The sequence below is a fragment of the Eulemur rufifrons genome, chromosome 3 (assembly GCF_041146395.1).
Source record: "Eulemur rufifrons isolate Redbay chromosome 3, OSU_ERuf_1, whole genome shotgun sequence".
Lineage (NCBI taxonomy): Eukaryota > Metazoa > Chordata > Mammalia > Primates > Lemuridae > Eulemur > Eulemur rufifrons.
In genome coordinates, this window is record NC_090985.1 from 23,224,548 (window position 1) to 23,251,558 (window position 27,011).

General features: G+C 42.7%; 1 protein-coding gene across 2 annotated transcripts in view; it reads right to left on the minus strand.

The window, feature by feature from the left end:
* OCA2 (OCA2 melanosomal transmembrane protein) overlaps window positions 1–27,011 on the minus strand; it is a 200,529-nt gene that overhangs the window by 107,918 nt on the left and 65,600 nt on the right. For both annotated transcript variants that reach the window (XM_069465829.1, XM_069465830.1), the window contains 4 exons: window positions 18,460–18,592; window positions 6,932–7,079; window positions 4,726–4,783; window positions 2,198–2,306 (listed from right to left, as the gene is read on the minus strand). In XM_069465829.1, the coding sequence (XP_069321930.1) occupies window positions 2,198–2,306; window positions 4,726–4,783; window positions 6,932–7,079; window positions 18,460–18,592 (448 nt within the window). The remainder of the gene's footprint in view (window positions 1–2,197; window positions 2,307–4,725; window positions 4,784–6,931; window positions 7,080–18,459; window positions 18,593–27,011) is intronic.

The window sequence follows — 27,011 nt, forward strand, 5'->3', positions numbered from 1 at the left end:
TTTATCTATTATTTTTTTCCAGAATATTACAGGGGTACAAATGTTTAGGTTACATATATTGCCTTTGCCCTGCCCAACCCACAAGTGTGTCCATCCCCCAGACAGTGTGCACCCCACCCATTAGGTGTGAATATACCCATCACCTCCTCCCCCTCCCACCTGCCTGATACCCAATGAATGTTACTACCATAAATGCACGTAAGTGTTGATAAATTAGCACTAGTTTGACAGCAAGTACATGTGGTACTTGTTTTTCCATTCTTGTGATACTTCACTTATGAGAATGGACTACAGCTCCATTCAGGATAATATAAGAGGTGCTAGATCACCATTGTTTTTTTGTGGCTGAGTAGTACTCCATGGTATACACATACCACATTTTATTAATCCACTCATGTATTGATGGGCACTTGAGTTGTTTCTACATCTTTGCAATTGTGAATTGTGCTGCTATAAACATTCTAGTGCAGGTGTCATTTTTATAGAATGTCTTTTGTTCTTTTAGGTTGATGCTCAGTAATGGGATTTCTGGATCAAATGGTAGTTATACTTGTAGCTCTTTGAGGTATTTCCCTATTACTTTCCACAGACATTGTACTAGTTTGCAGTCCCACCAGCAGTGTATGAGTGTTCCCATCTCTCTGCATCCATGCCAACATTTGTTGCTTTTGGACTTTTTTTGATAAAAGCCATTCTCACTGGAGTTAACTGATATCTCATTGTGGTTTTGATTTGCATTTCCCTGATGATTAGAGATGTGGAGCATTTTTTCATATGTTTGTTGGCCATTAGTCTATCCTCTTTTGAAGTTTCTGTCCATGTCTTTTGCCTACTTTTTAATGGAGTTGTTTCATATTTTCTTGTTTTCTCGAGTTCTATATATATATTCTAGTTATCAGCTGTGATAACTAGATGTGTAGCATGTTAATGTTTTCTCCTAATCTGTAGGTTGTCTATTCTGATGATAGTTTCCTTGGCTGTGCAGTTTCCTTTTTAATTTGATCAGGTTCCATTTATTTATTTTTTTTGTTGCTGTGATTGCCTTTGGAGTCTTCTTCATAAATTCTTTCCCTAGGCCAATCCCTATAAGAGTTTTTCCAACATTTTCTTCTAGAATTTTTATAGTTTCATTCCTTAGGTTTAAGTCTGTTATCCATCGTGAGTTGATTTTTGTGAGGGGTGAGAGGTAGGGATCCTGTTTCAGACTTCTACACGTGGCTATCCAATTTTCCCAGCACCATTTATTGAATAAGGATTCTTTTCCCCAGTGTATGTTTTTGTCTGCTTTGTCAAAGATCAGATGGCAAGATGACGATGGTTTTATATCTTGCTTCTCAGTTCTATTCCACTGGTCTATTTCTCTGTTCTTGTGCCAGTATCACATTGTTTTGGTTACTATAGCCTTGTACTATAGCTTGAAGTCTGGTAAATTGATGCTTCCAATTTGTTCTTTTTGCTTAAGGTTGCTTTTGTTATACAGGGTCTTCTCTGGTTCCACACAAAGCGGTTTGTTTTGTTTTAAATAATGACACCAATAGAGATAACTGTGAAATTGATACAAAAACTCAAAAGAAAGTTGAGAATGTCTATGGAAAGTGGAGGATGCCAAAGGTTGACACAGTTGGTGGCGAGCTCCATCTGAAGGAGAGCCATGTCTCAGGTGGGGACAGGCCCAGCCTCAACACAGGGTTGGAGAGAGAGAAGAGGTCTAAGAGATGTAGCACAGCAACACGAGAGAGAAGACACTGGTGGGAGTGGGCCTGTGCAGAGCTCTTGCAATTCTCCAGGCCCTCACAGTGTCTCATTTAATCGATTTAATCGTTATGTAGAGCTGCACAGAAGGCACAACTGGCCTTGCTAATGGGACTTCCTGTGTCTTCTGGGAACATTATAAAGATGTTGGACCCATAAGGTGCCGAGGACCGGACCCATGGCACTGAGTCGGCAGGGGCTGGAAATGCACACCTCTCTCTCTCTCTCTCTCTCTCTCTGTCAAAGGAAACAAAAAGCGAAGCCTTGCTTCCTTCCACCTGCTGTGGCAGCTACCCTCCATTTTGACCCTCTCTGGCCTCCTCACCATCACAGCTGTTTGTGGGTGATGCCCGTGTCTGGGAACACACTCTGAAACCTGCCTATCCAGACCGTGATATCAATTGCAAAGCCTATCAATAAAAGCTAACAAAAAAATTAGACTCACCAAGATCCAAATGAATGCCAGGGACAAATGAATTGAGAAAGAAGGTGAAGATAACGAATCCCAACACCATCAGGCATTTGGCAAGCAGAATCCTGTCTGATATCCTGTGCTGTCAGAGAGAAGAACACAACTCATTTATTCAGTACAACCTTCTGACTCCTGCAACGTGTCCACAATCCTATGTGCTCGAATCACTATACTTCTTATGATGAAAAATGTAACATCTCAAACTTGAAGGAAGATAAGAAGGTAATGTGTTACAAGGAAAACTGTATAGCTTCAGGATTACAGCACTCAGAATCTTTATGAAAAATAAACACAAATGATGTAAAACGCAGTACAGCTCTTTGATACAACACCTGACTAAACAGCTTTTCAACAGAATGTGGAGATTGTCGAGCTGCTCCCAACCCTGCCCCAGTGTTAGGTGAGATGACATGTGCATTTCCACAGGTGCCTGAGTGGTTGCAGCACTTTAAGTTCAACTTCCCTTCCCTATTATGCAAAGCCAGGCTCATGGTGGCAATGAGGTTCAAACATTCTCGAAACACCATGACCCCTGCATAAGGCCATGTTCTTTCATGTAGTGTTCACAAGGACCTTGGCATGCAGGTGGTGCCCCCCATAGCTGGGATGACACCCATGATTCCCAGTCACTCGGGCATGTGGGAGTGCTGAAGGCACACCGTCCTCTGCAGCGTCTCCACAACCCTCAGAGTCACAGGGCAAGAGGGGGCACTTCCCCCTGAGTCCCTGAAGCACACAGTATTCCACAGCTATGGCATGTCCAGCCAGGGCAGGGGAGCATGCACAGATGGGCTAACAGGCCCCCTGTGTGAATCAGCCCCATGGTGTGAATTGACAACTTAAGTGTGGTCCCACCAGCACATCTGTCTACCTCTCTGTCTATCTACGTTTAGATAAATATATATCTCTACGATTACAGGTATCTATAGATTTATAGTAAATATATCTACATATAATCATAGATCACTATATCTATCTAGACTTAGATAGATATGGACATATAGATACATAGAGGTAGAGTAGAGCTAGAGATAGATTTTCTCTCTTGGTTCCTCTGGTCACACAGTTAAAGCTGCTGCCACCAAAGACACAAGCATACCCCTGCATGTCGCTCAGCCACCCCGTGGGACTGCCTGCTGGGCATCTGCCCTCCTTCCTGCCCTCCTTCAAAGGCTCCTGGCTCATCTTCCCCTGCCCACCTCTGAGGAAGGCCAATTTTGCTACATGATTCTGTGCCAGAGAATTAGGAGCAAAGGGTCATGGCCAGAAAAAAAACAAGCGCTCAGGAAAGAGTGACATGGGTTCTCACCAGGTGCCAGGGGAGGCACCACAAACCTTCCCTGAGGGCACACGAGCCGTAGAAAGTGGGCCCTGCCACAGCCAGCTCAAAGACTGGAGATGGAGGAGCAGGCAGGTGAGGAGTGTGCCAGCATTACTCAGCTGGTGCACGTGGAGGTTTCTTTTGGGTATCTGTCAGATTTGCTCCTTTTGGCTATCTGGGGTCATTTCAGTAGTAATTCTTAGACACGATAAAAGGATACTTTCAAGCCCTTGCCTCCGCCTTTCATCTCTCCCCAGTCCTCGCCCACCAGGTGCAAAGAGCGGTTCAGGCTCTTCTCCAGCTCCTGGTTAAAACAACGCAGTCCAGCACAGCGAGCAGGGTCTGTATAGAAGTGGTGCCCATGAGGGTGTCCTAGCTACACCCTTCTTCTCTAACCCTGACCATCTGTATGGGACTAAGCACGTGAACAGAGCCCACAAGCCTAAAGCCCTTAAAGAACATATTACCCACTGGGACCCCAACACCTAAATCTCCTTCGGCAAAGGACAAAATGTTTCTATCATAGAGAATGGATGTTCAATCTCTCCCTAGAAAATAAACTACACAGATTTGAAATTTCACTGAGATGCAAATGACTCCTAGCACATCTTGAGGAGAGCTCTCCCAGCTGGGAGAGGGGCCCTATGCGTCCACAGGTGGCCTGAGACAGTCTGCTATGGCAGGAAAATGAAAAAAAAAAAAAAAAAATCAAAATGAGCTCTGTCCCCAGAAGTCACAGCCATTGCAGAACACACACACATCCTGTGTCTGTCCCCAAAGCTGTTCGGTCGCACGCAGCGTGCCTCACAGGTCTCAGCTGCCATCTCCTCTCTGCAAGATGAGACCTGCCTTTCAGGGACAGGAGGGGCTGGGGAGTCACAGGCACCAGCACAGAGGGCGGGCCCTACGTGTCTCTCTAGGACATGCGTGAAGGGCATCTCCAAGGTCATATTAAAAGTTAACTTCAATTTCCTCACAGAATAAGCCTACCATGCCTGGAAAACATTCCCCCCACTCCCGCCCCATTAACTCATAGAAATAAACAACGTCTTGTGAACGACGACAGGAATACAAAGAGAAACGGTTTTCAGTCATCAATTCACGTGAGGTACAGCAAAGGAGTCAATGCTGTCTCCTTCAAGAGGGAATCAGAAATCGCTGGGAAAAGAAACCGCCATACCTTTTTTTGTAGTTCCTGGATATTGGTCTCCCAATTTTTATCTTCCTGTGAGATCTGTCTAAAAAGAAAAAAAAAAGGACAGGCTCATTATTTCGGCTCATTATTTCCCGGACGCAGCCATGGGAGGGGCAGACTTGTCGTGGGAGTGAGGTGGGACTCGGCGTGCTGACCGGGAAAGATGCTCACTCTGTATTTCTAGAGAAAAACGATACATAAAATGATGCAAATGTGGAAAGGTGTGTGAGGATGTGCATGTGAGAGCCTGACTTTAGGACACGTCATGAAGAACCTGCGCCAACATACGAACAGGGCAAGCCTCTCTGACTTTCCTCTTTACATATACTTTCTGCTTTCCTGAACTTTGTTTCCAACGAGGGCATTATACCTTTACATTTACAACTAACTTTTACAACTAAAGCTAAAAACAGTAAAAGAATGCCACTTGCTTTAAAATTGGTCAATTTTGAGGACATTTTATGTCCGCATCCTCCCTGCCTCCCACCCCTGTTTCAGGCCCTTCATTCGCTCCTGCTTGCCCATCCTTTCCAACCTTTCCAACTCAGCCCAGCCCTTCTGGTTTATTTTGTCCCACGGCAATCAGGGAAAAGAAAGCGCACAGTGGTTTCAGCGAGTGTCACAGGAGACTGGCCACACAACCCGTACAGGCCCTAAAGGAAGTCACAGCAACCCAGTCGAATGATTCTGAGGACAATCCTTAAAAAGAGAATGGAAGAACAGGACCTGCACAGCTAGAACACACCTTAGGCTGCCTTCATTCTAATCTGCTCCTCAGCAACTACACGGCCTTGGGAAGCCACCATCTTCGCCAGGCCTCAGTTTCCCCATCTGTGACCAACAAAAGATGAGCCATGGGGAACTTGGTGAATCTCAGAGCCCATGTGTGTCTTCAGTTTGTAGCCCTGAGATACACTGAGTGTATATTTCACACCCAATGCCAGAGTGATCTACTCCCACATCTTTAATTTATGAAGTGTCTCCTTCAAGACCTACCCTGCTATTGCAGTTGGTCGTTCCTTCCCCAGAGTACAGCCTGAGGACACAGGTGCTGGCTCTCCAGCTGTCACTGGGTGGAGCTGGGTCCCGGGCTGGGGACGAGGTCGATGGCTGCTGCACCCCTGGATTGTGTGCATCTCTGTGTGACAGCCTGTGCCCTTCTCCCCCAACTAACAGACCAGACCTTGAGACAGCCATGCAGGTGACCCCTCAGGGGTCGGCTGGTTTCAGCAAACTGCAACATGCAAGACCACTCTCAATTTTGGTCACAGGGGTCCACAGTGCCCTTGCCCTGATGGACTTCTCATCTCCACCCACTTCCCAGCTTAGTTGTAGGAAAGCTTCAACACCCCTCAGGGGTTGACAGTCTCCTGCTTTTCTTGTCAGAGCTTCCAGAGTGAAGATAAGTTGGAACGCAGCACCTTGTCATAGCCAGGAGGAAAAACTCACCAATTCATGGTTACCCTGTATGTCTCAGCTTTGATTAAAAATAAATGCCAGGCTGAGGCAGGAGGATCAATTGAGCCCAGGAGTTTGAGGTTGCAGTGAGTTATGATGACACCACTGCACATTAGCCAGGGCGACATAGTGAGACTCTGTCTCAAAGGAAAAAAAAATGAATGTCAGGAAATGGACTGAGTAGGACTTTAATATTCTTGGGGGTGCCTGAAAATCAACTCCTAGGAGAATATTTTGTCAGATTAGTTTGCTACCTTAATTGTTTTTTATCTTTGTTATGCAATAATTGCAAGGTGGGGCAATGTGGCAGCCCAGCAGCTGAGAGTGTGAGCTCAGTCCCCAGTGTCACTCTTTCTGAGCTTCAGAACCTGGGCAAGCTGCTCAAACTCTCTAAGCCTCTGTTTTTTGTCCTTAAACTCGTCTAATACCAGCATACACCCTGCAGAGCTAAGTGAGAGTTAGCTAAAATACACCAGAAGAGGCTTAGCACAGTCTGTGACATCTGAAAATAACTCATTAGTATGCAGCTAGTGTCATTATTTTGCAGTACCATGGGATGCTCTGAAGAGCAGCAATTTTAACTCACTTCTTTTGTGCACTGTGTGACATCTGGACATCACTGGGGTGGTAGTGGAATAGGTTGTTCATGCAATCCCACCAGTAAGCACAACCGCTAGAGATGAGAACCGCTGCTGGGAATCGAGCATGGTCTGAGCAGGACCCCACTTGGTACCTGTGGAAGGTGCGCAGCCTTCGGTTGAGCAGGTGCTCCAGCGCCAGCACCTTCCCCAGCAGCAGGCCACGCACGGCTGTCTCCTCGCGACTGGCCGGGCTGATGCGCTGAGCGGTCAGGCGCCAGACATGGATCTCGTGCTTCAGCTCTACGGAGAAAGGAAGGTGACGCTTGAGTCTCCCATGACAGACATCAGCGACAGACCCCTCTGTTCACCACACACCCAACATGGCAGACACACACCCTTGATGTGCAAGTAGCCCACAGTCACCCACAGCCATGGCGCATGAGTGATTGTAATAGAACCAAATGACAAAGCTGACACTTAAAAGTTACCATGGAAGCAAAGTAACACAATTTCAACTCTTTGAGTCAAGAATAAATTCATTTCTTGAACAAACACATCAAAGCTAGCACCCCAAAACCGTCCCCCCACTTGCAGGAAGTAGTTCAGTTCCACCTTCAGTCAAAATCCAGGCATTCCCCAATCTCTGAGAAATTTCAGGAGCAGATCTAACGAAAATCAGAAATACAAGTGAGGAGGTGGTGTTCAGGGCTCTCCAGTAGGGCATTTGGTAAGAGGCTGGAGACGGAGAAGCCCTCCCTTCCAACCACGCCACGCTGAGCTCCAGTCTGCGACACAGGAGAGAGAGAGGTAGACCAAAAGTCCCCAACCTTTTTGGCACCAGGAACCAGTTTCATGGAAGACAATTTTTCCACGGACCAGGGTTGCAGAAGTTGGGGGGTGGGGTGCGGGCAGCGGGGATGGTTTCAGGATGATTCAAGCACATTACATTTATTGTGCACTTTGTTTCTGTGATTATTGCATTGTAATATATAATGAAATAATTATACAACTCACCATAATGCAGAATCAGTGAGAGCCCTGAGCTTGTTTTCCTGCAAGTAGACAGTCCCATTTGGGGGTGATGGGAGACAGTGACACCCGAAGTGTGTTGCTTATGTCCAGTCTATTCTGTAATCTCATTTTGATTGCCGTCACTGCAGAAAACCCTGTTTCACAAACGTAGGATGTTGGAAATGGAAGCAGGCTTTTCAGTGCTTTTGTGGCAATCTGAGGATATTCCTCCTCGACTGTAATCCAGAATGTATGGAGATTTGAAGTTGTCTCAAACATACTTTTGAGGCCACCATCATTTGTGATCTCAAGCATTTCGGTGAGATTTTCTAGCATGGACAAAGTCGATTCACCTGGCTTATTCACAAATGGGTTGAGGATCCATTTCTTCCCAGTTCAGGAGTCTTTTGTGGTTGGGAAGTAATGCTCAAACTCTTTTGAAAGCTGAGATAGGTGGTCATGCACCAGCTGGGAGAAAGAAGGCCCTGGCTCAATCTCTTTCAAAATCTCTGCTAATGTTTGAAACATGTCAAAAATCCCAATGTTCACTCATTGCCCCAATAATTCCAGTTTTGCTTTGAATGCAGCCACTTTATCTGCTGACTTGAACACAGTTGCTCTCCCCTGAAGTGACAAATTGAGTTTGTTGAGCAGGTTGAATATGTCACACAAGTAAGCAAGTTTTGTGACCCGTTCTGAGTCACTGAAACGTGCTGTCAGTGGTGACTATTCTTCTAAAAGAAATCTCTGGAGTGGCTCTCATAACTCAAAAACTCTGGCCAGCAATCTACCTTAGAAAGCCACCTCACTTCTGCATATAACAGAATATGTGTGTGCTCAGTGTCCATCTCCTCACAGAACTGCGCAAACAGACATGAGTTAAGGGCATGTACTTTAATGTGGTTGATAATTTTAATCACATCCTGCAAAACGCTGTTTTGTTCAGGTGACGTTTTTAGGCTAGCCAGCATTATGGATGACACAGTGCGTAGACTCACATTCAGAAGTGACTCCCTTGATCCAAGTAGCGAAACAAGAAAGCTGTCCAGTCACGGCAGCCACTCTGTCCATGAATATACTGACACAAAATGGCCAATTCAGTTTTCCTGATATGTGTCATTCAAAGACTTGAATAGTTCTGCAGCTGTGGTATTGGTTGGCAACAAAAGTGCACATAACACATCCTCATGCACATCCCCCCGAAAAATATATCACACAAAAACAAGCACTGTTGCCTTGTTGTCAACATTGGTAGACTTGTCAACCTGGAGTGTGTACCACAGTGACTCACTAATCCTCTCTAACAATTGTGCCCCAATATCCTCTGCTATTTCATCAATTCATCTAGTTACGGTGCTAGCCAAAAGAGGAACACGTGCCACCTTCTGAACTGCAGCCTCTCCTAAAAGTTCACGACAGATGTCCTTAGCAGCAGGCAGGATCAACTCTTCACCAATAGTAAAGGGCTTCTTAGCTTTAGCAATGCAGTTAGCTACTAAGAAGGGTGCTCTCAGTGCAGACACATTTGATGAAGTGGTGGCCTTCAATAATTGCTTCTGTTCTTGGTGTTCACGTTTTTTCCTTTTGAAAAACTCCAAAGGCTTGACTTTCGATGCAGGGTGCTTGGTCTCCATGTGGCAAAGCAGTTTTGAAGCTTTCATGGCTTTGTTGGATAGCCAGTTGCCACACATACAAAGTGGGCTTGGAGAATGTGAACCCCCTGTTTCAACGAACCCGTAATTTATGTAGGACTCTTGATATTTTCTTTTAAATGCAGCTTTCATTTTGTTGGCAGTCTTAGAGTCTTCTGCCGTCTCATCATTGGGCCTTTCCCCCTTTTCAAAGAAGCTCTCCAATGACGTTTGTTCACTTTTTTTTGCTAGGATTAGCTTGTGGGCTTACCAAAACTGTGACTGAGACAAGTGCGCAGTGTGGGGAAAAGGTGCAGACAGAAGTGGTAAATAAAATAATGGGCAGGGCACATGCGGACTAAAATAAGTGTCAGAGTCTGACTTAAAGCCTGCCACCAGATGCAGCTGTACAATTGAAGTACATCAACTCACTTGCCACTATAGAGCCTGCCACCAGATGCAGCTTAATTGTCACTTGCTACTCACTGATAGGGCTTTGATATGACTCTGCAAGCAACTGATTTATTATGGTCTCTGTGCAGTTAAACCTCTCTGCTAATCATAATCTGTATTTGCAGCTGCTCCCCAGCACTAGCATCACTGCCTCAGCATCATCAGGCATTAGGTTCTCATAAGGAGCACACAACCTAGATCCCTCATATGCGCAGTTTACAGTAGGGTTTGCGCTTCTGTGAGAATCTAATGCTGCTGCTGATCTGACAGGAGGTGGGGGCCACAGAAGTAGACACCTGATGAAATGCTGAAATCAACAGGATGAGCAAAATTTCCACCTATCAGACACTTCTAATAGAGAAGAATAGAGAGAAATGATGTGTCAATGTATTGCCTCTTAAGATATTAAAATATTTCATAAAAGCTTACATTTAACCTTCATTTTACCATTAAAAACACCATATAAGTGTCTCAAAATATCCATTAAAAGAATAAAAGAAGGCATAATATTTTCATAAACCACCCCTTATGTGCCACGCACCACACTACATGTCACAACAATTAAAGACGGAATTAAAAGACCAAAGCCGTTCAAGCATGGGCCAGTGCACTTGACAAGCAGCCCAGGCCAGAGGCCAGGCATGGTAGTGACCCAGAGACCTGGGAGGCAGCATGAACATCATGGGGCCGTGAAAAGGGAAAACACCACCTTTCGAGGCCCCTCTAATCACCCACAGTGTTGTAGACCCACTGCGACAGCAAGGCTGAGCCAGGCAGAGACGCAGGCTGTAAGTGAAGCCTGCCAGGGCTCAGGACAGAGGGAACAGGCAGAGTATAGGAGCACTAAATCTATTTCAGTTAGCATGTGGTTTTCTCTAACGCTTCAGCCTTAGGAAGATGAAAACCCTTTAGAACTAGGATTCATAATACGTTTTCATTCAGTACATATTGATACTTTGTAGCTCACTATTAATAAAATAAAAGGAACTTGGGTATAACTCAAAGGCCTCTTCAGAGAAACAGATCCATAACTCCCCTTTGAAAAGTCTCACACCTCATTAAACCACCTATGAGGTCACCATAACATAAAAAGAAGGGGGAAGAGGAGGAGGAAGAGGGGAAGAAAAACCGATGAACTCTCTCTCTGAATCTTTGAACACAAAAGCACCATGTCAGGACGAGAAACAGTGCTAGCTTTGATATGTTTGTTCAGGTGGAACAGCTTCAATGTTAAGGTCAGACAGGGCCAGTATTTCATCCAATGCTCTAAACCTCATTACATAAAAGGTATCATTAAAAACCCATCCATAAACTAACAGAGACCTTCCAGCCATTCTTTAAAGATGTAACAGTGGAGGGCCACTTTCCAAAGTAGCTGATCAGCTTTAAAGAGTTTAAGGAGGTTCAGCTCCAGTGCCAGCCCACAGGTTCAGGCTGGGATTCTCTCCACGTCTTTGTGTTTGGAAGAGACTGGAAACCAACACCGCACTGGTGAAGCTGACCTTCCAGGTCCCTGGGCTCCTTTCTGCAGGTGTGTCCTCTCCAGAGGCAACCTCAGCCACCTTCAAGCACATCTAGAGCCTGCCTACCTTCTAACCCATCAAATCAAGAAGGAAGAGCTGCTCTGCTCAGTTCAACCCGTGCATTAATGCTCAGGTAGTGCGCTTTTATTTTCCTAGTTGTGGAATGAAATATATGAATTATGAAGGAATTTTATTGGAAAGGGCTTTTCCCAGAAGGGAGCTCACTTTCTTCACCCAGAGCTCAGTTTGCCCAAACATGCTCACCCATCAGTTCCCAGGTTCCTTCACATCCCCTCTGTCATTTCCCACCCTGCCTGCTCTGCCAAGCTGTAAGACCACAGTCCCAATTGGCTACTCAATAGTTCCCTCTGAACCCTGTACTGCAACTGCACAGCTGAACACTTTAGCTCCATCCCACAAAGCTCTCTGCCCGTGCTTTCTTAGTCTTATATGACATCATTGCTCCTCCAGGTACATGAGATTGAAATGTCACTTTGGTCTCATCAATGTCATTCTCTCTACATTTCGACATTTACATTATTGGGCATGTGATAGGTGTCAGATACCATGCTAGATGCCAAAGGAGAAAAATTTATTGGCAAGTTATAGTTCGGGCCTCCAACAAGCTAGAAAGAGATATAAGATACATCATAAACAAACAAAGCTGGGGCAGTGTGAGCCACAGGTGCAGGTCAGAATATGCTGGCACAGTTCTTATCTTGTCTGCTGGTTCCTGCCCTACGTCACCAGCTTATCCAGGCCTCATCCCTTCACATTTGCTCCTTAATAACCTTTAACAGAGTCACTTCCTACCAATCCACCCCTGGTTAATCACCAAACACCACTTGTTCTATTTATCTACATATCTATCCATCTATCTATCTGTCATCTTCTTAGATCTAACATTTCCTAGATGAGATATAGGTAGCTATGTAGGTAGGTAGATAGATAGATAAATTCCTTCTTTCAAACATCCAGTGGTTCCCTATGGCCTGAAGAATAAAAGCAAAGATCTCAAAGATCTTCAGGGAAGACCCAATATCCTCAAATGACCAATACCATTGTGAGCTCTGATCCTGCCATACAAATTTCAACTCTGTGCTTTTGCCACTCTGGCCTCTGACCAGATGACATCATCAGATATCTCATTTTGCACCTATCAGCCCCTATCTTCCTCAGCCTCTCAATCAACCTCCAACAGTATTACTTGGGGTTGCCATATACATATTTCAAATAGGCAAAGACAGTGCCATGTGGGATATGCTCTCTCCCAGGAGGTAGTGGCTGCCAGGGAAGCTAGGGAAGCTCAGAGGAGTTAGCTCAGGGTTAAGAATCTCAGGGAAGAAGTCCAGGCCAGGAGGAAAGAAGTGGAATTATACTTTAGTGTTAAGTTTTTACACTATGTGTTATGTGGTGTAATATCACTCACAGTTAGTGGTATAATCATCACTAAAATCTAAAAACAGAATTACAGCCAAAAAATTACACCCAAAAGAAAATATAATATAAAATATATTTAAATACTCAATTAATTCAAAAGAAGGCATAAAATGAAGGAAAGGGGAATAAAATGAGAAAGCACAAATATAAAACAATAATATGATGACACACTTAAATTCAACCACATCACTAATTACATTAAACAGTACATAAATAGTCTAAACACAACAACTAAGAGATTATCAGACTGGATAAAAAAGCAAAACTCAACTATATGTGACTGTGTACCTTAAATATAAAGACACAAATTGGTTAAAAGTAAAATGATGCAAAAAGTTATATCACACTAACTCTAGTCAAGAAAGCTGGAATTGCTATATTAACAACAAAATAGATTTCAGAGCAAAGAATATCACCAAGGATAGGAAACACCTGTTTTGTAATAACAAAGATCTTAATTTATCAAGATGAAGTAATAATACAAAATGTTTATGTGCCCTCATAACAGAATTTCAAAGTATATAAAGCAAAAATAATAGAATTACAAAGGGAAACAGACAAATCCACAATCACAGTCAGAGACTTCTGTATCCATGTCTCAATAATTGCCAGAACAAGTAGGCATAAAATCAGCAAGAATATAGAATACTTGAATAGCATTACCAGCCAACCTGACTTAATCTACCATAACTGACATAATTGAGCACTCCACCCAACAGCAGATACATATTCTTTTCTAGTGGCACAGAATGTTTACAAAGATAGACCACATTCTATAGCCATAAAATAAATCTCAATAAATTTAAAAGGATTCAAGATTTATAAAGCATATTCTCTTAGCACAGTGGAATTAAATTAGGTAACTGCAAAATCCCCAAATATTTGGAGAGTAAATGACACATCTAAATTATCCAAGGATCAAAGAAGAAATCAAAAGAGAAATTATATCATAAAATATTATATAAATAATTATACAATAAAACGTATAAAAATTGCTGAAAGCCTAGCAGTGTTTAGAAGGAAATTTAAAGAACTAAATGCCTATATTAAAAAAAGATACATATAAAATCAATAACCTTAGCCTCCAGTTTAAGAAACCAGTAAAAGAAAAATAAGCCCAAAGTAAGCAGAGGAAAATAAATAATATAGATATGTTAAAATTTATTTATTTTTGAGACAGAGTCTCGCTCTGTCACCCTCAGTAGAGTACAGTGGCATCACCGTAGCTCATAGCAACCTCAAATGCCTAGGCTCAAACAATCTTCTTGCCTCAGCCTCCCAAGTAGCTGTGAATATAGGTGTGTGTCATGATGCCTCGCTAATTTTTCTATTTTTAGTAGAGACAGGGTCTTGCTCTTGCTCAGGCTGGTCTTGAATTCCTGACCTCAAGCAATCCTCCCACCTCAGCCTCCCACAATGATAGGATTACAGGCATGAGCCACCATGCTCAGCCAATTTTATTAAAAGAGGAAAAAAGCCATATAGAAAAATCATATAAGCGAAAGCTATAAATAGTTCTTTGAGATCAATAAAATTGATAAACCTCTAGCCAGACTAATTAAAAAAAAAAAAAGACGCAAACTATCAACATCAGGAATAAGAGAGCTAATATTATCAAAAATTTTAGATCCATTAAAAGGGTAATGAAAGAATATTATGAACAACTTTATAACAATACATTCAACAACTTAGATTAAATAAACAAATGTCTTGAAAGACATAAATTGCCAGTAATCACTCAAGGAGAAAGAGATAACCTGAATATATACACACACGAAGGAACATGAATTTGTAGTTAAAAACCTTCCCACAAAAATATCCAGGCCTTTAAATGTCCTAGAAAACATTTAAGGAAAAAGTAATAGCAATTCTATATAAACTCTTCCAAAAAAATTGAAGATGAGGAAATATTAATACTGCTGCATTTATCCTATGAAGACAAGAAAAAAAGACATTATAAGAAAGGAAACTACACAACAATATCCCTAATGTACACAGATATAAAAATTCCATACAAAGTATTAGCAAGCAGCAGCATTAGCTGACTATTTGGTGACTAGAGGGGCAGACTCTGGAGGTTATTTGTGTTTTTCACTGAATAAGACATGTTCTGTCCCATTCTGAGCACTAGCAGGCTGGTCCATCCTGGCCCCTTGCAACTGGGCAGGGCCTGCCTGTGTCACTTGATGGCAGAGTGAACCTGCCCTATCCTCTGCCTTGGCAACCAGCATCTGAGAACGGCTGATGATTAGGGCCCCTGCCAGCCCACGATGGGCACAAAACCAACCTGAGAAAGAAAACATGGTTTTTAAGTCACTGAGATTTCAGGGTTACTTTTTCAATGCAGCAGGACCAAGCCTGTTCTGACAATGCTCTGTACAATGCCATAGACCTGCTAAACCCAAATCTCTGGGCTAGAGCTTGGGAATCTAGTTTTACCGAGCATCCCAAACGTGAGACCCCAATGCCCAACAGTGGCCCAGAGCGGTCTCCTGACTCCACACAGCCCGTTCTGGATTGATTCAGAGCCTGTCTTGGCATTGCGGTAAGATTCCAGCACCAGCAGGCTCATCCACTCCCAGCCCTCCTTCCCCACTTCCCTCTAAGCTTTCCTCTGTTCCTTCTCAGTAACAGTGAGGAATAGAGTATACGGATTTATTTATTTTCTGTACTTCTAAATCCGTGTATCCCAAATTCATCTCCAGATAAGACTCTCCAGGAGAGCTTACTAACAACACAGAATTCCTGGGGGCAGGCCTGGTGATGTGCATATATGACAACTGTGCCGGGTCATTCTGATCACCAGGAGGCTGGGGAGGGGGTGGCATCATTGCACAGGGTAACTGTTAAGCTCCCCACTGAGGCACAGCTGTGCACACACAGCCTGAAAGGACAGAATGAGCATCCACCATGGCACCATGGTGCCATTCTCCTGCACGCTTCACCGCTTCCATCCTTCCCACTAGTAAGCTAAGCCCATGTGTTAGTTTACCTTACTTTACATACGCTACTTGATTATAAAACATTCTGGACACCTCTAACTGGTTGTTATGGATTGAATTGTGCCTCCCCCCCCCAAAAAAATTCCTATGTTGAAGCCCTAACCCCCAACACTTCACAATGTGACTAGAATTGGAGAAGGGGGTCTTTAAAAGGGTGATTAATTAAAATGGCCCTTAGTGTGGGCCCTCATCCAATATGACTGATGTCCTTATAAAAAAGGGAAATTTAAGGCAGGGCATACCTGTCATCCCAGCTACTCAGGAGGCTGAGGCAGGAGGATCACTTGAGCCCAGGAGTTTGAGGTTGCTGTGAGCTACAATGATACCCCTGCACTCTAGCCCAGGCAACAGAGGGAAACTCTGCTAAATAAAAAAAGGGGGGGTGGGAGAATTTAGACGCAGACACACAGACAGGGAGAATGCCATGTGAACACGAATACAGCCATCTGCAAGCCAAGGAGAGCAGCCTGGTGCAGATCCTTCCCTCACAGTCCGGAGAAGGAACCAACCCTGCTGACACCTCGATCTCAGACCTCCAGCCTCCAGAGCTGTGAGGAAATCAATTTCTGTTGTTTAAGCCCCCCAGTTTGTGGTACCCTGTTACAGCAGCCCTAGCAAACTAATATACTGGCCAATGATAAAAACGGATCAAGCCATCTTATTGCCAGAAATATCTAACTGTTACTCTTTAAAAAGACAAACATTGATTAGATTTTTCTTCAAAACAGGGAAGGAATGAGACCACTTCCAACCGTCCCCTCCGTTATAAAGTAGCAGGAGGGCAGCAGGAGCTGGGACTCTTACTTTCTCAAGAAAGGCACAATCCCTGCTTAGCAGACCACCAAACATGAGGGATCACCAATGCTTCCTCCAAATGAATTCACCAATGCTACCTGGCTGGCCCTGTCCCAGCAGGAACCTTTCAGGGCCCTGCTGCCAGGGCTGTTCCATTCAGCCCCAGCCCCTTCGCCTTTGCCCCACTTCCTGCCAGCCACCCGCAATGGCTGCTTGGTGAGGCAATGCCGGTGCCCACTCGCTTCCCTGGGAACTGCTGCGAACAGGAAGCCTGGTGCTTGTCCTGCATTTGCAGCACCTTCACTAGGGGCTTGGTCCCGGGGCCAGCCAGGAATGTCTTGTTGCTTGACTGTGCTTTAAGTACCACATTTCTATATCCATAAGGTCACTCCAATTTTTGTGCATCTGGTCATTAAAACGCTGCCTAAAGTATTTAATAGCAGTTTCTGCTTATCATCTCATTTCCCTGGTAAGGTGACTAGATTTTCCCAAGAATAAGCTTGTTTTAACAGGTGAATCTTGAGAAGGTATGCAAGACAATGGTTTCCTATCAGGAACAAAAATACTCAAATTCTGAATCATAGGAAAGTCACACATGAAAGGAAGGCAGATGTGCCTTGGACGGTCACCATCTGAGGAAATGGAGTGCCCGCGAGACCACGCCCAGACCTCCAGCTGTTCACATGGAAAGGGGGTCTGGTTATCCTATTAAGGACAAAGAAACTGAGGTCCTGTAAAACACAGGCCAGGAGAACAATACAGGCTGAGAGAGAAATGCACAAATCTAAGAGCTCTGAGGACATGAGCAAACCATGTCTCCAAAATCCCCCAGGAAGAGAAGCGGCTTCATCAGCCGGCCTGATGCCTCTGTTACCCAGGCAACCTACACAGCATCCACATTCTGGACCTCACCACAGAGAGGCTGGCTGTTTCTCAAATTATTTTTTGTTCCTAATACATTCAAATAAGTAACCTTTTCAGTAAAATGTCTACTAAAATTTTTAAGGAAGGAAAACACAAAGCACTAAGATGCCACAGTCCCCCTTCCAGGTAGCAGGTGCCTCACGGATATGGCACTCCAGCCCCTGTGCTGGATCACGCTGCCACATCTTCAATCACACTTAACACTCGAACTGGGATTTACTATTGAGCACCAACTCTAGATGCATGCATGTGGCTTTAGGGTGTCATGACATGTGAGTTGTATGTGGCAGCCATTACTTCCAACATTTTACCACATTACCCTTTACAGGAAACTACAGAGGCACAGCTCATGAATTTTAAAGCCCTATGAAGGCCGGGCGCGGTGGCTCACGCCTGTAATCCTAGCACTCTGGGAGGCCGAGGTGGGCGGATCGTTTGAGCTCAGGAGTTCGAGACCAGCCTGAGCAAGAGCGAGACCCCATCTCTACTAAAAATAGAAAGAAATTATATGGACAGCTAAAAATATATATATAGAAAAAATTAGCCGGGCATAGTGGCGCATGCCTGTAGTCCCAGCTACTCGGGAGGCTGAGACAGGAGGATCCCTTGAGCTCAGGAGTTTGAGGTTGCTGTGAGCTAGGCTGACGCCACGGCACTCACTGTAGCCTGGGCAACAGAGAGAGACTCTGTCTCAAAAAAAAAAAAAAAAAAAAAGCCCTATGAAGACACACTGTGTACAGGAGGAAGGTGTGGACAGTCACTGACACTGAGCATGCAACATCCCAATGACACACACTTTTGTATATGTGATAACACCTGCCACCTGTTTGTAGGAACTTGCCCTGAGAAAAAATATATGGTAATGAAATCTAAGGCTATATAAGAAGGTAGCTGCACTCACCAACAATGTCACTGGGCTCCTTGTTATAGAGCTTTTTGTTCCAGTAGAGGAGTCTGAGGAGAGGAAAGGAGACCAGGAGGACAAGGCCAATCCCCAGGAACATGTGTGCTGTGAATCCTGCAAAATCCAGGCCCTGGAAGAAGAAAAGGGGAAACAGAATGAGACAGACCTCTCCTCTGCACTGGCGGCAGCTCCCCAAGTCAGCAGCCGGGGCAGGCCAGCCCAGCAGGGGAGGGGCACATCAGGGCTTGTGGGGACCTCAGGTGGAGGTCCTGGAGCCCAGCACGAAGTGCAAGGAAGAACATGGGCTTCATGATGAACATCATGATTGTAAAAAAGTTTAAGGCTTGTTTCATGTCAAACCAGCAATTGTCACAAGAATGACAAGACGTGTTAGAAGGAAACAAAAACAGACTATCACATCTGATTCCAGCCTTGGCTGGGTCTACCCTCACCACTGGACTGACCTGTTTCTCCACGATCAGGTGACAAAAGACTGAGGGGTCAAAACACTAAACTGTGTGACAATATCCACCTATTTAAAAGTAAATTGGATTTTTTAAACACTTAAGTCCCTGACATCCTAAAAGTGCATCCTCACAGCTGGACAGCACAGTTCTGTGCAAGGCACCCAGTGGCCATCATGACTATGGCCCCCCAGAGTGTCAAGACCAGCTGCAGGGGCCCCGGCAGGAGCCCACTCCTCCCCCACATGCTTCCTGTGCCTGCTGTGGTGCCATGTGCCAAGGTCAGTTGTGCAGGGTGTCTTTATTGTTGAGTCAAATCCTCACGGAGTTAATCTGTCCAGGAATAAGTCAGAACCATCATTAGTTGGTTTGGTTCTTTCATTTACTTTGTGCTTTTATACCTTCAGCAAATATATGCAGCATCTCCTGAGCTCCCAGCAGGACAGACAAGGTCCCTGTCCTCATGAAGCTGGCCATCGGTGAGAACTCAAGGTCTTTTTTGTAGTGTTCATAAAACACTGGTGCCATAAAGCGGGCTCAGAGGCACAGTGATAATGCACAACCATGGGGGGCCCAGGGTGGAAGGGAAGGACCACAGACGTGAGGTGGTATGATCTCACAGCGTGGGCAGTCCAGGTCTGCCTCAGGGAAGCTCTTACACAAGTAGAGGACCCCAAGAAGGTTAGAAGGAGTGATTTAAACTATATTAATTGTTGCTTACTAAAATTGGTTTCTTTGTGCCTCTTCAATAAAAGATCTAAAACCACTTACAACATTGCTAAAGACACAACACAACAAGAAGCCATTATCAATAAATATGTGTCAAAGTTTAGGGCTTGCCAATGTACAATAATCTGAAATTCTTAATCGCTTGTAGTTATCTACACATTCAATGGTTGTCCTTGAAAATAGCCTTTTAAACAACAGATGGAGCTATGTCACCTCATTCATAAACAGATGGCAGGGAAACCTACAAAGAGTGGGGCTAATGAAATGCTTTGAATGGCCATATATTAGAATTCACCATTTTTCAGCTAGTTCTTCAATAAGGGTATTACCTTGAACTTTGTGTTTATCTATAGAATTCATACCCCAGATATGTGTCAGGAAAAGGTCCACAATACTTTTAGGGTCTTATGAAAATGTTTTAATTTCCTCTAAAATCAGAAGGAAAAAAAAAACAACTTTGGGGTCCAAAGAAAAGGGTTTAAAATGTAATATTATTTGTCTGTATACCAACTGGGTCATGAAATGTAATTGTCAATATTTCTTAGATGAAATTGCCCACAAAGGCAGAAGTATCTGTATCCTGAGGAATTCTGAGTCCCATTGGAACACACAGTTTTGCTCCATTAGAAATGGTGAGGCAATTTAAGAAGAAAGTGATGAGAAGATTTAAAAAAAAAAAAAAAAAAAAAGGACTAAGAAGGTTCTGGAGTGCATCCACAGTAAAACAACACAGCACTTAGTGGAAGTATGTGGTTGCTATTAGAGTTGTAACAGGTGGATTTATTAAATAAGAACAGTGCAGACTGGAAAAATACAAAGTGATTTTAAGAAAAAATACAGGCAGATGCAGTGTACAGTAGGATGCAAATGTTTTCACTACGCTTATTAGGTTCATGTATTTGGGCCCCCCTGCTGCTTTTACATGCCTCTATAATTTCCTAGACTCTTCTCTTTAATGTTCTCAGTAATAAAACCACCCACTATCCCACTTGCATCAAAACAGTGCTTAAAAGCAGCCTTTTCTTCTTGTAGGGAGCTGCTTCTATTTTGACCTTCTAAGGCTTTTTTTTTTTTTTTTTTTTTTGAGACAGGGTCTTGCTCTGTCACTCAGGGTGGAGTACAGTGGCACAATCATTGCTCACTGCAGCCTGTAAGTCTTGCTTTGTATTGTTTTGGTTTTGAGTCAACACTGCCACTCTTCTTAATTTTCCACAATGTCCTCATTTGAGAGATTAAGTGGCCAAATGTTGAGGCATGTAAACAACCAAAAGAGGGCCTCCCCATCAGATTGGAAGATTCCTAGCTTCATAAACTACATATATTTATGGGGAGATGTAGCTGAGGAACTCCTGGCCCACCAATATCATTTTCTAGGAACAACACTTTCAGCCTAGCTCTGTGACAAGTCAAAATAGTCCATTAGGTTGTAAGGGGATGGTTCTAGCCAAAATGGTTTCTTGAATTCTTCTAAGTGAAAAACTCAAATTCTTATGAAGTGCTTAGCTGAATCTATTGATGTTTTAGTAAAATACACATGCTGTGATTTGAAAATAGACTCCTGTCTAGAAACCCAGTAAGAAGAGGACCTCAGCAGGAATGGATGTGATGTCAGGCAGGAAGGAGGGGTGTGGGTTATAACAGTGGTCCCCAAACTTTTTGGCACCAGGGACCATTTTGATGGAAGGCAGTTTTTCAACGGACGGGAAGAGGGATGGTTTTGTGGTGATTCAAGTGCATTATATTTATTGTGCACTTTATTTCTATTATTATTATTACATTGTACTATATAAGGAAATATACAACTCACCACAGGTTGTGAACCCCTGGGTTATACGTAAAAGGGGGCCGTCAAGCATGCTGTGGAGGGGTGCTGGCACATATGGATTTGAGGGAGTTAAAAGCCTTCGGCAGAAACACAGAAGTGGGAGATTCCGGCATGCAGGACTCGAGCAAGCCATGGCGGGGAAGAGCTCTATTAGAGAACGCCCACCGAGAGGAAAGGGGGCCAAAAACAAAGAAGGCTGAGGCTACGGGTATTGAATAGATGGGCGGAAGCAGAAAACCTGCAAAGGAGACTTAAGACTGGTTTTACAGAGGCAGAACGGGAACCAGAAGCCAGTGCGACCGTCAAAGTTGTCAGCTGATGAAATGGAGAAAAATGGTGGCGGATAAGCAGCCACCCATATGTCCCAGCATGCACGGCATGACCGGAAAGCGTAAAGAACGACCCAGCACGCACAGCGGGAAAGCGTGAAGAATATCCCAGCGAGCACAGCACTGGGTAGGGGAAGCATGAAGAATGTCCCATCATGCACAGCACACAGGCATGATGGGAAAAGTGCATGAAGAGCGACCAGTGGCACAATGCACGGGACATGTTGGAAAAGACGATTCTAAGCTGTAAGGTGCTACTCAGAAACGCGGGACACGCTCCCCTCAAGAGACTTTTCAAGTGTTTAAAAGATGAATAGTTTGCTCACCACTGAGAGTCTCTCCAGAATAGGCAGAAAGGAACAAATGTAGCCATTAGAGGAGGACTATCTCCCCGTCTGCCTGTTGGGGATGAAGGTAGTGGAATGTCGCACGTGGGGTCCAACAGCTATGCGGATTCATGCTCACCCCAGGGACGCCTGGTGAGTGGAGAGTAAGTCGTTGTCCACGTGGTGGATAGTGGAGGTCTTCCCCACCAACCTATTCAGTGCTGAAAATCCCACCAACGGAGTCATCCCAAGAGACTTGGGAGAAGGGAGGATGGTGTGGTAATGGCAGGTGGAAAGAACTTTCCTCACAACTTTATAATTTCTGCCTAATTCTCATAGAATGTGGATAATTTCCAGATGACTTTTTACTGTTCCAAACTCTAGTACTGATTTATTATTCCTGAGTTATATATTAATTTTCTTTATGAATATTTTAAAGAATTTCAGACTTAAATTTTATTTCATGTTTCTTCCCATTTGAGTTCATTGACAAACAGCCAAATAAAGCAGAATAAATGTGCCCATCATGTGATGCAAATGTATGGCTATGCTGTCATTATTGATAATGCAGCTTTATAAATTAGTATCTGCAGAAGACACTGCCCCTGGAACTATGAGTTCATTTTTGCCTCCATATGGAGAAGTATCCCCTTATCTCCAAACTACTATAAAATGAATTAAAAGTCACTTTTGATTATCCACAGAAGGCCATTCATTAGATACCTTTCCGAAAGATACAGTTTAACCCAAAAATTCAGGGAAAGTCATTAAGTGGAAGACAAGGAATGCCATCCTTGGTAAAGTAAGTTTGGAGCTAAGGCCATGTCCCCAGAGGATTTCACTTTGTCACAAAGCTATGTAACAAGTCTTAACTGAGCATGACCAGAGATGGCACTCATCTCCAGGGCTCTCTGAGTATTTTTGCAAAAACCTCACCTTTCTCTCCTACCATCACATTTAAAATCTAGATATCTTATAACAGCATGCCGGTATGCCATGTAGGACTGTGGGAATGGTCTAACAGACCTGCTCTTAGCCTTCAGCTTTCTACATGGCTTGATAGAGACCCAGGACCTGTCTTGGATCACATCCCACTTCAGTTCAGAGCACTGAGAACTAGTCCTGTAAGGGCAGGCTTAAAATGATGCCGAGTTACCTCAATTTGTATCCAAGAAAAATACCATGCCTAGCCTTTTACATTAATACTAAAATGGTGCCAGTCAGGGGCAGTTAAGCTGTTGCAGCATCCATTAAATGTTGTCATAAAAAGAAGAAAAAAGAAGAGAAAAATAACAATTTAAAAGCCAAGTTCTAAAACCAGTTTAATGAAATAAAATAGCCACACCCTCACTTGAACTATTTCTTTACCTATTCTACTGCAACTTATGTTTTCCATTAAAAATTTAAAGTTTTAGGTTTTACATTTATGTCTATGATCCAATTTGAGTCCATTTTGGATATAGTGAGAGGTGTCGATATTCATTTGTTCGAGGACCATTTGTGGAAAACGCTATCCTTTCTCCACTGAGTTGGCTTTGCACCTGTGTCAAAAATCAGTTATTTATATCTGTGGGGTTCTACATCTGCACTCCCTCCTTTGTTCCATTTATCTATTTGTCTATCTTGACTGCAATACCACACTGCCTTGGTTATTGTAGCTTTATAATAAAACTTGGTATCAGGTCATCATACCTCTTTCAGTTTGTTTGGTGTTGGCCATTCTGGACACTTTGAATTTCTATATAAATTTTAGAATCAGCTTGTCAATTTCTATGAACAAAAAAACCCTGTATTGTTTTGATGGGGATTGCATGAATTTATAAATTTTTAGAGAATCGGTATCTTAATATTTCATCTTCTGACCCATAAACATGGTATATCTCTCAATTTACTGGGGTCTTCTTTAATTACTCTCTGTGATATTTTATAGTTTTCAGTATGTTTGGTCAGATTTTCCCAAAAGTATTTTATGTATTGATGCTATTCTAAATGACAGTTTTATTTCCATTTCTAACTATTCATTTCCAAATATAGAAAACCATTGATTTTTGTATATTGATCTTGTATTCTGCAACCTTGCCAAATTTACCATTTTTACCAGCTCTTTTATAAATTGCATCAGATTTTCTACATAGGAAATTGTGTCATTTGCATATAAGACTTTTAATTCTTCCTCACCAATATCAATTCCTTGTGTTTCTTTTCTTGCATTATTGCACAAGCTACAGCCCACAATATAATGTTGAATAGATGTGGTGAGAACAGACATCCTTGCCTTGTTTCTGATCTTAGGGGTAAATCACTTGGTTTTTCACAATTAAGTATTATGCTAGCCATAGGTTTTTCATAAATGTTCTTTATCAGCATGATGAAGTTCTCTTCTCTTCCTAGTTTATTGAGAGATTTTATCAGTAATAGATGTTGGATTTTGCCAAATATCTTGTTCTGCATCTATTGATAGGATCATATGGTTTTCTCATTTAGTTTGTTAGAATAGTAAATTACATTGATATTTCAAATATTATAGCAATCTTCCATTCCTAGATCAATTCTTCTTCATTATAACGTATTATCTATTTTACATACTGTTAAATTAGATTTGCTAATTTTTTTTAAAAAATTCAACCTGTGTTCGTAAGAAATATCTGTAGTTTCCTTTTCTTATACTTGTTTTGTCTGGTTTAGATATCAGAGCCTCATAGAATGAGTTGGGATGTATTCTCTCTAATTTACTGCAAAGCTCTGTATAGAATTGGTATTATGGCATTATTTCTTCCTTAAATATTTGGCAGAATTCACCAAAGAAGCTGTTTTAGCTGAGCTTTTTGTTTATGTTTTGTTCTGTTCTTTGTGGGAAGGTTTTTACCTACAAATTTGATTTCTTTAATAGATATAGGACTATTTGGGTTACCTAGTTTTTCTTGAGTGAAGATTAATAGTGTCTCTCAAGAAAATTGCCCATTTTATCTAAGTTGTCAAATTTATTAATGGAGTTGTTCATAATATTTCCTAAGAATGTTTTTAATGTTTGTATGCTCTGTAGTAATGTAAGCATTCTTCTTGATATTGGTAATTTGTATCTTCTCTTTTATTAATCAGCTTGGCCAGAGGTTTATCAATATTACTGACCTTCTCAAGGAACCAACTTTTGCTTTCATTGATTTTCTCTGTTGTTCTGTTCACCGCTCTGGTCTGTATAATTTTCTCTCTTCTGCTTACTTCTAATTTAATCTACTCTTCTCTTTCTAATTCCCTAGGATGGAAGCTGAGATCATGGATTTGAGATAGTTCTTTTCTAATATAGGTGTTTAGTGGCATAGCATAAATTTCCCTCTAAATACTGCTTTTTAGAGCAGGGACCAGCAAACTGCCACTTGCAGGCTGGAATACAGCCAATGCCCATTCATTTATGTGTTGTCTGTGGCTGTTTTCATGATATAGTGGTAGAGTTGTGTACTTGCAACAGAGACCATATGGCCCACATGCCTATAAAATTAACTATATGGCCTTTTAAGAAGTTTGCTGACTCCTGCTTTAGAGGAATCCCACAAATTTTGGTATATTCTGTTTTCACCACAATTCAGTTTAAAATTTCTCTGAACTGAATTCTGTCCCCAAAAATTCCTGTGTTGAAGCCCTACCCCACAGTGTGATAGTATTTGGAGATGGGGTCTTTGGGAGGTGATTGGGTTTAGATGAGGCCATGAGGGTGGGGTCTTCATGCTTGGATTAATGCCCTTATAGGAAGAGACACCAGAGAGCTTCCTCTCTTCTTCTTCCTCTCTGCTGCCTGCCAGATGAGGGCATAGTGACAGGGTGGCCATCTGCAAGCCTGGAAGAGGGCCTCACCAAGGAATGAAATCAACTGGTACCTTGATCTTGGACCTCCCATCCTCCAGAACTATAAGAAATAAATTGCTACTGTTTAAGCCACACAGTCTATTCTATTTTGTTATGGCAGCCCAAGCTGATTAATACAAAAATACTTTATAATTTCAGTTTCACTTTCTTCCTTGACCCTTGGATTATTTAGAAGTGTGTTGTTGGCCGGGCGTGGTGGCTCACGCCTGTAATCCTAGCACTCTGGGAGGCCGAGGCGGGTGGATCGCTGGAGGTCAGGAGTTCGAGACTAGCCTGAGCAAGAGCGAGACCCCGTCTCTACTAAAAATAGAAAGAAATTATATGGACAACTAAAAATATATATAGAAAAAATGAGCCGGGCATGGTGGCGCATGCCTGTAGTCCCAGCTACTCGGGAGGCTGAGGCAGAAGGATTGCTTGAGCCCAGGAGTTTGAGGTTGCTGTGAGCTACGCTGACGCCATGGCACTCACTCTAGCCCGGGCAACAGAGCAAGACTCTGTCTCAAAAAAAAAAAAAAAAAAAAAAAGAAGTGTGTTGTTTAGTTTCCAGTTATTTCAAGATTTTCCAAATATCCTGGTTATTAATTTCTAATTTAATTCAACTGTGGTCAGAGAAAATAGTTTGTATTACTTGAATTTTTTTAAATTTACTGAGATTTTTCTTATGGCCTAAAATCATTTTAGTCAATGTTTTGTGTGTACTTGGAAAAAATATACATTCTTCCATTGCTAGGTAGAGTTTTCTATCAATGTCAATTAGGTCATGTTAGTTGATAATGTTTTCTATATCCTTGCTGATTTTCTGTCTACTTGTTCTATCAATATTGTGAGAAGTGTACAAAACTCTCCAACTATAATTAAGGATTTATCTGTTGCTCAGTACTATCAGTTTAAGTTTCATCCATTTTTGAAGCTCTGTCATTAGTCGCATAAATGTTACTGCTCTGTCCTCTTTATGAATTTACCCCTTTACCATTGTGAAATGTTCTTTAATCCTGGTAATATTCTTTACTCT